General features: G+C 54.3%; 1 protein-coding gene across 1 annotated transcript in view; it reads right to left on the bottom strand.

The window, feature by feature from the left end:
* The window catches only part of Tp73 (tumor protein p73), a 77,606-nt gene that overhangs the window by 28,864 nt on the left and 32,508 nt on the right, over positions 1 to 16,234 (bottom strand). The window contains exons 2-3 of the mRNA XM_038333413.1: positions 15,934 to 16,020; positions 15,421 to 15,526 (exon numbers count right to left, since the gene is read on the bottom strand). Of these exons, the coding sequence (XP_038189341.1) occupies positions 15,421 to 15,526; positions 15,934 to 16,019 (192 nt within the window). The 5' untranslated portion in view covers position 16,020. The remainder of the gene's footprint in view (positions 1 to 15,420; positions 15,527 to 15,933; positions 16,021 to 16,234) is intronic.

Below are 16,234 nucleotides of genomic sequence, written 5' to 3'. Positions count from 1 at the left end.
GCTGCGCCCAGTTCTTCGCAACAAAAGGTACATGCTTTACACGACGTGCAACATTGTCCAGAAAGTTGATTTTTTTCCCCTAATGAAAATAATAACAGAAAACTTGCCTGCTGCATGCACTGGATGTCAAACTTAAATGCAAAGGCCTGGGGGTGCAGGCTAACTTCATTCTCTATCTCATCACCAGAAGACCAGCCTGCCAAGGTGCCCTGCCTCCAGGAAGCTCCCGTGTGCTCTTCAGCTGCCCCAGCATTCTGGGCTTCCCCTCCCTGTAACACATCTAAGGCCGTGCTGTCTGCTGTCTCCCCATCTGCTTCACACAGAACCCAACATTTTCATGCAACTGCTCTGCCTCAGTTTACACTGGGGTGATGTGGGTTGGTGATACTGGGGGGTTCGGAAGTCAGTAAGCACAGAGAAGTGGGAACACGTGATGGCACACGGGGCCGCGAGAGTGTTGTCCACTGACGAGGCTCCCTCCATACTCCACCTTCTCGAGGGGCAAAGGCGCTAGGCTCTGCTGCCAGTGTGCTTCCAAGGACCCAATACTGAAGCCTCCAAATCTCCACAGACAAAAAGAACCAAAGTCCACACACCAAAGTGACCAGTCAGTTCCTGATCCACAGTCACCAGCCAAGAGCTTGCTTGCCTGCCAGGGGCACCCAAATATCTCTGTACCCTGGATTTGGCATGCCTTGCACCCAAGCATTTCTGTACCCTGGATTCAATATGCCTTTGGGGGAAGGAAACTTCCTTTGTCTGTCCTTCATTCTTTCCTTCTTTCCTTCCTTCCTTCCTTCCTTCCTTCCTTCCTTCCTTCCTTCCTTCCTTCCTGCCTCATGCTGAGTCCACAGCTGCTCTAATAGGTCTACCTGGTCTGGCCACTTCCTCTCCTCAGCCAGGCTCACAAGGATAATGCCAGGGACCCTAGTACACAGCAGGAGATGGCAGCAGCAGCCTTAAGTTCAGAGTTCCCTGAGATTTTGATATGCACGGAGGGAAACATGGCTTCATAGACCACACAGGATACCTGGAAAGTCTGGAGCACAACTCCACCCAAGTCTACTGCGGTATCAGTAGAAGAGGACCTTTGTCTAGGTCTCCCTTTCTTCCTTCTCCTCTCCACTCTTCATCCCTCTCTCCTTCCCTTCCTCCTTCATTTCCTCCCTCCTTCCCTTCCTCCTTCTCCCCACTACTTCCCCCTTCCTTCCTTCCTCTCCTTCCTCCCTCTTCCACTTCCTCCTTCTTTCCTTCCTTCTCTCTTTCCCTTCCTCCTTCCCTTCCTCCCTCTCTCCATCATTTCCTCCCTCCTTCCTTTCTTCCTTCCTTCCCTTCCTCTCTCTTTTCTCCCTTCTTTGCTTCCTTGGCTTGCTCCCTTCCTCCCCTTTTTTTGCCTGTCTTTTCTTTCCTTCCTCCCTGCCTCCTCCTTTCTCTCTTCCCTCCTTTCTTTCTGAAAATCACCCCAGCCTCTGTGTGTCCCCTCCTGTGGATGACAGGGCAGTTGTGGCCCACCCTGGATTTCCCACAGAAGTAGCTGGGATGAAAACTGGTGAAAGGAGCTAGCTGCCATGTCCCCATTTGCCGTGGTCCCTCAGGCTCCCCTGTGCTGCCGCTAGTACTTCATATTCCAATGCCACTTCCTCAACGCAAGGCCTAGGCCCTGGGCACTTGTTCTGTTGTCCCATGGCCCCTTTCTGCTTTCTTACTAAGGTAGTAACTCTGGGTAGGAGCCAAGTAGTGTTTACTCATGCAGCACAGGTATGAGTGCCATGGCCCCCGTGACCACATCTGCTTCTGTGGGGTCTCAGAGTTCTACAGAAACCTGCTCACTCCTGGGCCTCTTTCCTTTTCCCTGGGGCAAGCGTCATGCTCATTCTGATGTGAGGGATGGGGAGACAGGGTCCTCTCATTTCTAGAACACCAGCCGAAGCTGTGTGGACTCTTCTAAGGGTAAGCAGGCTTCTGGAGTCCCAGTCTTCTCCCGTAGGCATGTCTGAGCCTGGGTTCAGCTTGCCCGGGGTTAGTGACTGACAGAAGCCTGGCCCTGTGGAGACAGCCATCCCTCCTGCCCGAGTGCTCGCTGGAGACCTCCATCCTGATGGTGTTTCCCACAGTCTCCCTGAGCCTGTGATTAAACGGATGGAAATGTCAACAAGACACGACTTGTGCATGGGGGGAACGGCTGTCTCCCTGGAGGTATGCACACAGCACCCTCCTTTTGCCCGCTGAGGCAGAGCCTTGCACGGTCCCATGCCAGGGCCATGTGGAACTTTCCACACCTCACACCCGGGAAACGTGCCCCCAGAAACTCCACTCAGCTGCCAGGCGTGCGTCTGCAAGACCCAGTGTGAAGCCTGGGCCACCCCTCCACCAAGTGTAGCCTAAACCCTGGAAATCATGGAGCAGAACATTCCTGGGGGGTCTCCGGGCAGCTCCCCATCTCTTCGGCACTATCCAAGCAGCAGTGATTCACAGAAAATTTTAAACCATCTGAGTGTACCCCAATAACATAGGGGAGGTGGCGCTCAGAGAAAGATATAGGAGGGGGCATGACTCTGCCAGCTCCTCTTCCTGGGCACATTCTTGTACTCTGGAACTCAGCATCCACATCCATGCATTCCTCTTGCTGTCCTTCTGTCTGTCTTGTCCATGGAGCCAGCTGAGGACACCTGGAGCCAGTCAGTGAGGATCTCCCAGTTTTTTCTTAGATTTTAGGTCCGTGTGGAACAAAGAACGAGCAGATGACCGGAGAAATTAGGATCACGACAAAGGTGATGTGAGCCCAAGCGATGTGAGCCACCTGCAGTGGTCCATAGTGAGACCATGACACTGTCTTGGGACCCAAAGAGGGAGAAGACAGCCCAATGTAAGCTGGGAGATGTGCCATGAAAGCTAAGGACAGATGCTGCCCACACATGCTGGGCATCCCCTGCCCTGCACTGCTCATGCCTTCTCTTGGCAGAGGGTCCTGAGCTCTACCCCGGGAGTACAGTGATAAATCTTCTGGCCAATCAGCAAACAGCTCAGAGCTTCCAGGAAACAAGGGCGAACACTGCCCAGCGAAGAGGCAGAAGCAAGCCTGCCCAGGTAGGGAGGGCCTCTGGGAAAGGCACGGGCTGCTGTGGTTTCTAGTCTGTAGGAAGCAGGCCCTTGGCTCCCCCAAATCTTGTGGGATCTGGTGTAGTCCTAGGCAGTGGGGCAGGGAAAGGACTCTGGCCAGAGGAAGGGCCAAGAGCAAGTGCTTGGGTGATGGATGCAACAGGAGAGGTTGGGGCTCATGACTGGGTTCAGCAGAAAGGGTTATAGACGAGGTCTCTAAGGACCTCTGACAGGAAGGTGGTAGTTCTGTGCACGTCTAAGTGGTTCTGTGCATGTCTAAGCATGGGGTAGGCAACACTGCGGCCTTTGGGCACACAGTAGAAGTAAAGAAAAGGTGTTTGAAGGGGGGTCAGAGATAGCACTAGGGTTTGGGTCTGGGTCAAGGGAGTAGAAAGCGTCTCACGGCTGAAATGATGTTGCCCAGGTGGGACGCCGGAGCTCAGTTTGGCTTCATGAGTGGATATCACATCATCTGGCTCCCTGGGAACCAGGAAGGAATACAGAAAGCGGAAATGTCCCCAGACAGTGAAGAGACAGAAACAGAATAGGTCCAGGATGACCTCCCTGGATCAGGCTCCAGTGGGTGTGCCTCTCCCTCATCTAACCCTACTTCAGTTCTATCCTCCCTGGGGTCACCAGCTCCTTCCCTGTGTTTGACTCTCATCCCTTTCATAACCTCATAGTGGAACCCCTTGTCCCAGGGCACCACGATGCCCCCTTCCTGGCTTCCAGGCTTCTCCTTAAAGTGGCTGTCTTTCCCAGAACTGCTTCGCCCCCCTCCACGTAGCTCCCCCTTAAATAAATTAATAACTTAAATAATAAATAAACCTAATGACTTATGTTCATCTCCACAGCATCCTGCCCACCTGACTCCCACACCTATGTACACATAGCCTCCCCATCCATGTGCATGTCCGTGTCCACAGCATCCTGCCCGCATGGCCTCCCCATGCATGTGCTCACGCTCTTGAGCCTCCCACACAGAAACCGTACAGCCTTTCTGACAGGGCTCCTAAGGCAGCTGTGGCCTTGTCCTCTAGACCTGTCTTGGTCCTCCGCAGGTCTCACACCTGACCACCTCTACGGATGCCCTGTCTCCGCCACCAAATGGGCAGATCCCGCTTCCTCCTTCCTTTTGTTGCTTCAGGAACTCCATGCTTGGTCTCCAGTTCCTACTGGCCAGCCACTCTCTCTGTCTCAGCCATCCAACTGCGGAAGCACCCCAAACTCTGCACGGTCACAGAACAATGCTTGGTTCTCCCTTCTGAGGCGCCTGCAGCAATTCCCCATCACAGTGGAAAGCCCTTGAGGTCACCCTCACACACCCCACCCCACCTGGACCACATCCCTTCTCCCAGTCTCAGCTCTGCCCTCCTCTGGTCACTTCCCAGCACTGCACCGTGCCTTTCTAGACCCTAAGGCCGGCTCCACCCCTCTGCTCTCCAGTCCTTTCTTGTTGCATAGCTATCTTTTCCCTCATGAGATCATCCCTTGGGCTTCCTGTAGGATCACGGGAAGCCTGATCCAGGCACAGGGTGGACTCCAGACCTGGACCACACATGTGCTTCTCTGCAATCTCAAACACACGAGTGTACAGCATTCACACAGCACTGTTTGCTGGAATGTGCTGTGCTAGAAGGGAGAACAGCCAGGTTCACCAATCATACAACACACAGCAGGCATGGAAGAACCAGGGCACCCACACTTGCCTGTATCTTGGGGAGACTGAAGTGCTCTCTCTGTGTCTCTGTGTCTCTGTGTGTCTCTCTGTGTCTCTGTCTCTGTCTCTGTCTCTCTCTCTCTGTGTGTGTGTGTATTTGTGTATGTGTCTGTGTGCACATGCAGGAGAACTGGAAACTGAGGAAGAGACTAAGAGTTTGGGGTGTCAGAAGATAGTCCTAGTTATCATATGCTCTTGTTTATCTCATCCCATCTAGCAGGCCCAGTTCCAATGGCCCTCAACTTCTTCCTACACTGTAAATGGGCTCCCTGCATGCAGCCCATCCTGCATTGCATTCAGGGTTTGACTCCAGCTGAGGGGCATCACTTGGCTAAAGACTCTTAAGTCCTTGGAGAGAAAGGAAGGTGGGGGAGAGGCAGAGTCAGCGGCGGCGGCGGCGTAGGAAGCAGCAGCAGGAAGATGAGCTCACGCCCAGTTCTTGCAGTCAGCTTCTCTGTAACTCCCCTGACGCTGGCACAGCCATGGCCAGACGCTGTCATTGGGACCTCGCAGCCCATCTCTGTGACCTAAGCAGGCATCAGAGTTAGTACCACCCTGCTTACAGAGAACAAAACCGTGCCTCGGCATGTGGTCTCATGCTCCCCCTAAAGTCATAGCTGGGAGGAGGACACCAGAGACAATGTCTGAACCCATACACTGAACCCCAAATCAAGATGGCATGCACTTATCAGAAAACCCATTCCTGGACCAGACAGCATCCTGAAAATCAGCCACTTCTCCAAAGACAAGGCTTGCCTATGGACTCCCAAGTGGCTGCTTCCACCAGGCAGGGACAACAATGATAGATGGGTGGGAATGATGCACCGAGTCCGTGGTTCATGTTAACTTTAATACACTCCGAGCCAAAGGCTACTCTCTGCTACACAATCATTCACTGGGACAAGGTCACGAACAAATAATGAAAACGAGTCACCCACCCACCAGTTAGACTGGTGGCTCAGCCCGGCTCCCAGCAGGAGAAGCTTGGAGCCCCAGCAAATCCTGGGCTGCACTGCTGCATTGGGCCGAATACAGAAGGGGCATCCATGGTCCACAATGAGAGGACACGTGGCTGGGGAGATGGCCCAGTCAGTGATGTGCATGCCACAAAAGAATGAAGACCTGAGTTCCATCCCCAGCACCACGACAAGGGCCAGACGTGGTGGTGTGTACTTATAATTCTAGTATCAGGAAGCAGAGACAGACAGACAGACAGACAACCCAATCTAGCCTACTCAGTATGCCCCAACTGCAAGAGAGAGAGACTGTCTCAAAATACAAGAACACATACAAACACACATACACACCCCACCACAACAACATAACGCACACAGAATAACAGCGTGACATGGTAGCCATTACTGGTTCTGGGACCTCGGGCAGCAGTAGCTGGGTGGGAGTTACTGATTGTCTTGGAAGCAGGTCTCTCTCTGCGAGGCCCTGACAGTGGCTCTCTGCCTCCTGTTTGCCTCAGGAAAGGTATCCATGCAGAACCATGATTCGACCTGCGCTCAGTCTTTCCCATGGGTGGTGCCTGTTCCATTAGAGGAAAAAGAAGCAGTCCTCTGCCCTCCGACTTCCAGATTAACCAGTAAGGAGTTCCCTTAGAGTCCAGACATGGCAGCCAGATACCCCAGAGGTCAGTAAACTATACAGCCCAGAACTGGGTATGGGAGTTAAAGACTACCTGGGTAGCTAATACCTGACAGCAACACACTGGTGGAGAGAAGAATCGATGAGGATGTGGGTGAGCATAGACAGAGGAAGGAGGACACCCCCTCCTTGGATTTCAGGTGAAGGTAGAAGGAAGGGTGGAATTGCTATCCCTTGGAGCTATGCCATTATGCCCCCAACATGTGCATGCATGAACACTTGCACACACACACACACACACAAAGCACGCATGCACACACACATACACACACACCGCACACATACCACACATGCACACAACACATACACACCACACACATGCTCACACCACACACATGCACATACCACACACACACACATCACATGCACATACCACACACACATACACACACATGCAAACATCTCACACACCACACACGTACACAATACACTCACACAACACACATATACATGCACACACATGCACACATACACACACACACACGCATGCACGCACACTGCTCATTCTGCTAGGAGCTGCAGTTCTCCAAAGATCTCTGGTTTTTCACAAAGACTTCTTCAGCTCTGTATGCATGGCTCCTATCTTGGGCACACCTGAACCCTGTCATCTTCCACAATCCTTTACCCATTGTAAGGTCTCTGCACAGTGTATGCGTTCATGGCCCATACTCTGCCTGCTCCCCTAACGGAGAAATAGCCCCATGTGGGGCAGCTGCACCAAGACCTCCATCTGCTCAATTAGCAGCCTGGTGTCTGCTTGACCCCAGGGACCTGGCAAGTCTGGAAATGAGCCCAAGTCCCTTGGGCTCAGGCCAAGCACAGGCTGTGGCCCCTTCTGCCTTCTGCTCCTCTGCTGGGGCTAGCTGTACCTGAATGAGAAGAGCAACAGGAAGCCTTGGGTCCAGCCTGCTAACCATCTGTGCCTTGGAGTTCACACCCACATTGGGAAGAGCCCACGGCTATGAGAAACACCCCATCTGCACTGTCAAGTGAACAAAGTCCCAGGTGAGGATGCTCTTGGCAGGGCGAGGCAGCCTCACGCTAAAGCCCAAAGCAAAGATGACCTCTTTGCATAAGTTCCTCAGCAGCTGAGTAGGCAGCACAGGATAGCCCAGGGAACCTGAGCAGGGCCAGAACCACCAGCCTCACAAGCTGTTTCAGGATCACCCAATTCACAGGGCAGTAACTCAGTCACCCCATCAGACACTAGCAGAGCCTCCCTCCAGCTTCCCACCCACTGCCCTACCAGAAGCTGCTGGTCCTCAAGAGTCACCTCAGGATGATGAGAACTAGAGCCGTCCACCCTCCAGCCCAGGATCTGCCTCCTGCCTCCCCAACGCCACTGGTCACCCAACCTGGTAGCAGGCACCTGGCCAGGGAGACAGGTGAGAGAATGTCTCTCTGAACCCCAACCGTGGCAGACCCTGCCAAGCCCCAGAGACGCATGTCGCCAGGTCTCCAAGTAGACCCGGCACAGCACACCTACCGTGGCGAGGTGTCTCATGGGGTCACCGACGTAAAGCATGGTATGCTTGTGGGGGTCTGCACACGCTGAGGAGCTGGTGTGCTGCGGGACGAGGCATGGGTCTGGGTGGCTCGGTGGGGTAGGGGCAGATTGGTGGCTTCCCGGTGGGATGGACTGAGGAGGGGCTGAGGCTGTCTGGCTAGGAAAGTAGGAGCCAAGGATGCTCAGGAGTGCGTGGGCTGTGGGCTGGCATTCTCACCCTGCCTATCTCCCTTATTTCTGTCAACTGGCTGCATCCAACAACAAACCGGGGCCCACCCCTTTCTTCCTCATGACTATTCATCAGCGCAGGGCAGGCCTCAGCTTGCCCGGAGATGTGCTGGACCGCACCAAGCAGGCTGCACAGGGGGAGCCGGCCAGGATGCGGGGTCACTGGCTGGCTCGGAGATCATCCATTCCCACCGTGCTCCTTTCTAGCTGCCCCCCAGTGAAGGCTCTGGGGGCTGCGGCTGCCACCTATAAGCAGCCGCCACTCGAAAGCATGAGCGGTCAGCCTGATCTTGGAGACCATGGTAGCCAGGGCTTGGCCACCCTCAAGGAACAGGTGGTGCTGCCAGCCTTGGTGACCCAGGTGAGAGGACCTGCCTCTTCTTCTCAGAGAACTATGGGCCCATAGGGACCACTCCAAGGCCCGAATAGAGGAAAGACACACCATTATGCTTGTGTCAGGGCACCCGTGGAGAGCTGGGCACAGGATCAGGTGGTCAAAAGCCCACAATGGTGGGTGGAGTCAAAGAACCCACAGCATTGCATTATAGATAGTATTTTGTCCTGGCTCTTACTAAGCCCAGGAAGCAGGGACATGGCCACCCCACCGAAGATAGTTCCTGAGGGACCCCTTTAGAATGAATCTCAACCACTATAGACCTTGCAGAGCCAGGGTTTCCACACCAGCATCTGCCTAGTGGTGGCCGAATGGCAGTCACCACGGCTCTTTGTCTGGGGGCATCTAAGTCTCAGGTTTATTTCAAACCATGAAGTCACCTTTGGTGTAGGTACCTGAACCCACCTTGTCTACAACAGATGTGTGTCCCGTGGAAGTGGACATTGGCCCTGGATTTCCAGGCCCCCTAAAACACATCAGTGTGATCCCCACATTTAAAGTTTATAGATGTTCAAAAAGATGCAGAGATGGCACCAAGAATGAGCCCTTCTAGCCCTTTCTTGCCAAGTTCCAAACCACCTTCTGCCTCTCCAGAGAGCTAGGAGTAGCTGGGTTTGGGTGGGAACTATAGCTATAGCACCAATTCAGAGTTCGGAGACCCACAGAAACAGCAGAGGTACCCTACCCTGGCCGAAAGCCACACCTCCACCTGGCTTGGTTGTGGCTGGAGCCACAAACTGCTAAGTCAGATATGAACAGTAAAGTCAGTTTGTTAAGTCAAATTTTGTGGGAGGCAATCTTTTGAGAAACACTGCTCAAACTGGGGTTCATAGTAAAAAGTTCTGGGGAGCAGCTGCAGTTTCTCTCCTGGGAGCTAAGGAACAGGTTTGCAGACTCCCACTCCAGTAGGTGTGGCTTGGCTGCTCCAGAGAACCCTGAAGAGATGGCCCTCAGTTTCCAGAATGGGGTTTAGGGATCTGTGCCCCTCAGCAGCTCTGAGTCCTTGTCAATCAACTCATGTTGGTCTTGCAAATACGCAAAGGAGGAAACGAAGGCGAGAATTAGTGCTCATGTCCACTCTTCCAGACAAGGGACCTGGCCTGAGAGCCTATGAGTCCCATGTGGAAAGATGTGTCCATCTCTGAGCTCTCTTCTCTACTGCAGTCTCTGCCCCAGCCTGGCGCCTGCCTCCTCCTGGGCAGACTGTCTGTCTGCCTCATGTGCCCTCAAACAGCAGCGGGGATCTGCAGGTATCTCCAGGGTGTCCTCTGATGTCCCTAGGTAGTAGCAGGGGTCCTCAGATACCCCCAGGTACTCTTAGGTACCCCCAGGCAGTGGCAGGGGTTCTCAGCCCTGCTGGTGGCTTCGTCCCTCTTCCCCTGGACCCTGGCGTCAGGAAGAGGAGTTGCGGGTTGGTTGAGTTCAGCGCTGTACACGTATGACTCTTACCATCAAAGTCTGTCAAGGAAAGGGTGGCCAGGAACAACTAGGGGTGGTGGGTAGGCTTGGGGTGCCCAAGTGGACTATACTGAACCCAGTCCCTGTCCCCAGCTTAGCCCCACTCTTCTTCTCATTGTAACTTCTTGTAAAGATATCTATATCCTTCCTGCCCTACCTGCCCCAAAGATGTACACACTGGCCCACATGTGTTCTTTTCTGTCAGGAGAGACATCCCCTCCTCAAAGCCAGGAAGGCTTCTTTGGATGCCCCTTGGGGTCTCAAGGCATTTACTCCTCAGCTCAACCCCCTACAGGCTGCAGGGAGATCAGCACAGAACCTTCTGCCCTATCCAGTAGCAGCGCCGCCACCCCGACCCTCTGGGGCCCACCTGCTCACAACAGCTGTTGCGGAGAAAGGCGCCAGAAACCGCGGGAAGGGGTTGCCTCTAGTGGAGGCACAGGCCTGAAGGAGGATGTGGAGAGGGGAGGAAAGGGCGATCCTGCAGCCACACCCGGGGCACCTGCCTCTCTCCCCCTTCCTTTGTGGAACCACAGCCAACTCTATACGCTTTCTGCACCCTAAGAGCAGGAGGGACTCTGGCTCTCGGTGCCCATCTTCATATGGCTCATGGAGACTAGGGAATCAGAGTGAAGGGGCTGATCTCACAACATGTTTATCATGTTTATGGGGTGAGAATTGGGGTTCCTGCCTTCAAAGCCAAACTTCTACGGTCCCTTGGCACACCGTTGGTGTTCATGAATCTTCCAAGACAGTGTGGTGGAAGCCTCAGTGATCTGGGACTCCCCGATACACCATACACACACACACATACACACACACACACACACACACACACACATGCACAGCTGCATCAGAAGCATCTCAACCTTGCTGGGCACCCTAGGATAGGCTGGAGCAGTCAATCCTATCCCCAGCCTTTGGCATGGGCCCCACCCCCCCAGCTCACCCTACCCAGTACCTGGGAGAGGCTGCTCTGAGTCCTCTTCTTGTTGGACAGGGGTCACTTCATTTTTAAGACAGGGTCCCCCTAGATAGATCAGGCTGGCCTCAAACTTGAGATCCCCCTCCAAGGGTTACCCAGGAGCTGGGATTTTAAGCATGTGCCACCATACCCAGCGACCAGGGCCTGTTTTAAAGCCTGGTCCTGGAATCTTCGAGGGCAGCTGGAACTGAAGACCACTGCAGGGCAAGGAGCTGCATATGCAAAGGCCGAATTGGACAAATGGAAAACCAGCTCGAGGACCCAGTGCCTCTGCATTCGGGCAAGCTGTTCAGGGCCTTCAAGGAAACAGTCTAGGAAACACAGGACCCCATCTTTGCCATCCCCATCACTCCCGTGGGAGAAAGAGCACCTGTTGCCCCCAAACCCTAGAGATTTCTAACTGTTCATCTCCCCATTTTACAAATGGGGCCACTGAGACCCAGAAGACTAAAAGACCTTGTGGTCTTCCCAGCTTAGGCCAGGGTGGGCTATGAACCCAGGATATTTAGTCTTAGGGACCTCGATTTCCCCCTACCCATCCCAACCTTCTAGATTCTGCTACATTGTCTACATGGCCACAGGAAACTAAGGCCACAGGGGCTCATGGCTTTTCTCACCAAGACTGGGGCTCTTCCACAACCCACCAGGGTCTCAGCTGTTCCTATTTACCCCATTTTCTTTAACCCCACAACACAGTCTCCTCGAGTAAGACAAGGATGTGGTCAGATGTCAAGCCCCTCCCTCCACACAAGACCAGGCAGGCGGGCTGGTTCCCAGCATCTGCTGGTACTACTCAGGATCCTGCACATCCCCCAGCATCCTCTCTGTTCTAGTCCCTTCCATCACACCAACCTCACAAGCAAGGACACGGAGACTCAGAGGCATGTGAGAACTTGAACTCACTGACGGTACCGGTTTCTGCCAGCCATAAAGATGGGGTGAAGGGTATCGTGTGGTTTTGAGGGTTCACTGTAGCTTGTAGACCTGTTCGAGACCTCTAATGCGACAGAAAGCAATCTCCCACGTGAGGTCTCTTGGTCACAGCATAAACCATTGAAGAGATGTCCCACCTGTTCAAGAACTGTGCTGGCTTAAGCCGGACCACCTTTGCCAGACTATCCTGGTATTTGGGTAGCGATGTCCAGCACAAAGGAATAACTAGGCACGAACCAGCACTGGGTGAGCTTCTGTGGGAATGGGTGAAGCTACTTGAGGACACAGGAGGTGGGGTTGCTGAGAGCCCTTGGTACCTCAGATTCCAGAACTGCTCGCTGACCTGAGAGCGAAGCTGGGTAGTATTCCTTGTGCTGGACCCAGCCAGAGGGTGGGTTAGAGTTCCCAGGGGTGGGGCTAACATTTGGGAGCTCCCATCCAGTCTCACTGTTGAATGGGCCCAGGTACCCCGGCTGTCTCAGCACCGTTTCCTCTCTTTACTGCCCAGTACCCCTGGGCTCTAAGATCTTAAAAGCCACCCAATACTTTAGAAGCTGCTGCAGATTGTGGGGTGTAAGGCTGGGGCCTTACTTTGTGGTGGTGTCCTGTTTGAAACAACACACAGAACCCACATGTGGGTCCACGGCACACGCACCCTCTTCTCTGTGTGAGTGTGGCCAACTCCTCCCTCTGATGTCCGTCAATACTCTGAGTCCCCGAATGTGAGCCATTAACCTCAGCTCCTGGGCTACACACTCCACACGTAAGATCACCATTCAGCTGACACGTGGGAGTGTGGGCCTCTGCAGGCTACCCTCCTCCGTCTGTGGCTTCCCTAGACCGGGAGTATGTGCTCTGTAGTCTGAGCCCTGACCGCTGCTTCCTTAGAGCCCCAGCCTGCAACAGCAAGGGACCTTGCAGGTCCCCAAGCCACCCCAACACAGCTGCACCGCAACCTGTTTATTTCCATAGCCACCTCCGTCCCGTGGACTCGGTTGGTAGCTGCGAATCCCAACACTGTCCACCTCACCTTGCTCTGGGAGCATGTGTCCTGCAGTATCAAGCTGTCCCTTTCTTCCCTAATCATTGTGATCCTGATAAGCTGCAATCAGCCATGTTATGTGTGAGCTCCAACTTCAACCACCTCATTGCAAATATGAAACATCTATCATCCCCGGCAGTTCCTCGCAGCCCCCTGCAGCCCTCTGCTAAGGGAGGCAAAGTTGTCTTCCTGCCCATGAGTCTGGAGCACAGCCGCCAGATGCCCATAGATGTGGCTTATATCTGAGTCTTGATCTTTTGGTATCAGAGCAGCTGGGAGTTTTGAAACATACAGGAAGCTGTTGGGTCCGGAGCTGTCTCTTGAGAAGACTGGGTATAAGGGTTAGGTGAAGCCTGAAGAAGGAGGCCAGGAAGTCCTGGCTCCAGGGAATTCCCACTTCCAGGAGCTGAGCTGTGCACCCAGGAATTTCATCCATGGCTCTCCTGCAAGGCATGTTGCTACCTGACGAAGCGGGCCCCTTGTTTGTGGAGGCGTTGTGCCCCACCCGAGTTACCCCCACTGGGAGCAGCATGCCCCAGCAGGTGAGGTCTCATGAGCACCCTGCCAACATGTTTACATTGGGTATCCTCAGGGCCAGGGGTGGGTACCATATCCCTAGCCTTAGGGGCTTGGGACTGTTCCCTGTTTACACCTTCAATCCAAGACTCCCACCCAGGTAGGTCAGTGGGGTCTCTGAGAATTCTGTCCTCTCAGGCATGGACTGGGCAGCTTGGGCCGGGGGAGGCAGATGCCAGCATTGCCAAGGCAGACATCTTTAGAGTCTTTGTATAAGGTTCCCCCTCCCTGCAGCCTGGTTGCCATTTCCTTTCTCTCTAGACTGGAAGACACCAATATCGTAGACAATGAGGGTCAGGACCTTGTCACTAAGAGGTAGCAGGCAGGGTGAGGGACTATCTTTCTTGCCATACTGCATGGCTGTCTTCTGTTCCTAAACCCCAGGCTACCCTGCTGCCCCAGTTTCCATGCCTGTCACACGGACACTCAAAGGTGTTGAATGAGGGTGAACTCTGAGACACACTCCTGAGCAGGCAGAGACCAGGGCTGGACAGGCAGAGCTCAGAGACGTGGACATCACCAGGCCGACATCTGAAAGACCCCGGCACACTGGGGCTGCTGCTGTAGGAGACAGTTTTCTCCTAGTTCTACGGGGACCAGAGGGCCCTGACCCATGCTCCACCCTCTACGGACGGGGGTGGGACCACAAGGAGATGTCTCCTGCCTCTTCAGCCTTGCTGTACACTCATTCTGACAGCTCCACAGACCTCTTGTTCACTGATGCCCAAGGTGACCAGACTTCCCCTTGCAGCGTGAGTTAGCCTCACACTTACCCAGCCTCTCCAGTCCCTGACCCTCTAGGACGTGGGTCCTCAGGGGCTAGTGGGAGAAAGGCCATCCCGGAGACCTGCTCAGCTCTCTGGTGCCTCTGCAGCTGGCATGTGCCAGCTTGGCCTGGGTTTTGCTCTTTCTTCATATGCTTGCAGGGTTCCTCCAACGAGTCCCCGCCTGACACCTTCCCAGTCCCCATGTCTGATGGGATCCCAGCACTCTGGCGGTCCAGTGGGGAGGTTGTTGAGGAAAGAAGGCCTCAAGGGGCTTCCTTGGGACCAGAGGTCATCACAGGCCCCTTCTTGTATGCACCAGCCACCTCCCTCCAGCTCCTGGCATCAGCAGGGTATCGCAGCGGCAGCCGGAGAGTGGGGCAGGGTCAGAACCCCACTAACGACTGTGGCTTGCCTTCTGCCTTCAAAACAAGAGTTCCCAGTAGGAGCTGGCATCCTGGCACCCCTCCTGGTCCAGGAAAGAGACTGTTCCCATTGGTTACATCATCCACTCCTCATATAGAGAGCTTGGCCCACTTCCCTTCATCCTGACCTGGTCCACAGCAGATAAGGGGACACGAGAGATAGGGATAGCTCAGAGACAGACAGCAATGCGTCTACTCAGACCAACACGGAGCGGGCTTTCTGGGCAATGGAAAAAGGGAAGTGCCCTCTCCACAGGGCCTTGAGATGTTAGAGAATCCCAACTCCCTTCTCTCTGAGGGGTGAAGCTGCCTAAAAACAAAGGCATCTCAGGAAAAACTAAAGAAAGAGGTGAAAGAGGCAGCTGGGAAACCCCTGGGTCCAGCCATGCCGGAAGCTCTTCCCACCACTGGAGCCAATCATGCTTGAATTCATTCCTCCCTAGGAGCTGACATAAGACAAGCTGGTTCTACTTCTTATAACTTAAATATATTTACTTCTTTATAATCTGAAGTGTCCTGACTAATGCAAGATAGACCACCCAAAGCCCTGGCTTCCTCATTCTGCCTGGCTCCTGAGAAAAGCCGACCCCCGTTTATTACCAATGTCCAGTCTTCAGCAAGGACCGCCCCACTCACCATGCCCGGCAGGTGGAAGACATCCATGCTGGTCTCCTCGCTGCCCACTGCCTCGCTATTCCCCCTGCTGGACTGGGGAAGGTCGAAGTAGGTGCTGTCTGGCTCCCTGCGTTGTGGTGGGGAATCGGCTGTTAGCATCTGGTCCAGCATCCCCTGAGTTCCCATGGTTCAGGATGCCAGGCTACCCCATGGCTCCTGGTAGCATTTATGTGTCCCAAGAGATCGATCATATGTCCTCCACCTTCTGGAGCTTTCCTGATCCTGTCCCCACCGTCCCCACCAGCCCGTGGCTTGTCCCTCAGACCTGGCAGTACTGGGATGAAATCGTTTTGCATACATGATCTCTGCGCCCTGGACCTCTCCTGCCCATAGCCATCTAGAGCAGTGGCCAGAGGACAGACCACCCAGGCCATGGCCTAAGGCAGCTGCTACCCTGGCAGACCCCTCTTCCAACCTGCTCCAAGCCGGCCAAGGTCAAGCAAGCCCAATGTTTGTAGGGGTCTCCATACTCACAGAGAACTCCACAGATGCTCGAAGGTAGCTCCCTCGCCAGGGGAGGAAGAGGCAGACTGGGTCATCTCTCCCACGCTGCGGCTCATTCTGGAGGGAAAAGGAGAACAGCATGAGCATCCGGGGAGCCTCATCCTCTGCCTTCTCAGTACCAGGTGAGTGAAGTGAGCAGGGCTGTGACCGTGCAGGGGAGACCCCAGAGCAGCTGCCAAGCTCTCTGCCCATGCTGCCGACACCACCGCTGTGCCCTCCTCTTCCTCCTCACTCTCTTCTCCTGCCCCTCTCTCCTTCTCTTCCCCCTCAA

Source organism: Arvicola amphibius, chromosome 6, assembly GCF_903992535.2.
Source record: "Arvicola amphibius chromosome 6, mArvAmp1.2, whole genome shotgun sequence".
NCBI classification, from domain to species: domain Eukaryota; kingdom Metazoa; phylum Chordata; class Mammalia; order Rodentia; family Cricetidae; genus Arvicola; species Arvicola amphibius.
Note: the sequence above shows the minus strand (reverse complement) of the source record. Positions and strands in the feature narration are given on the sequence as shown.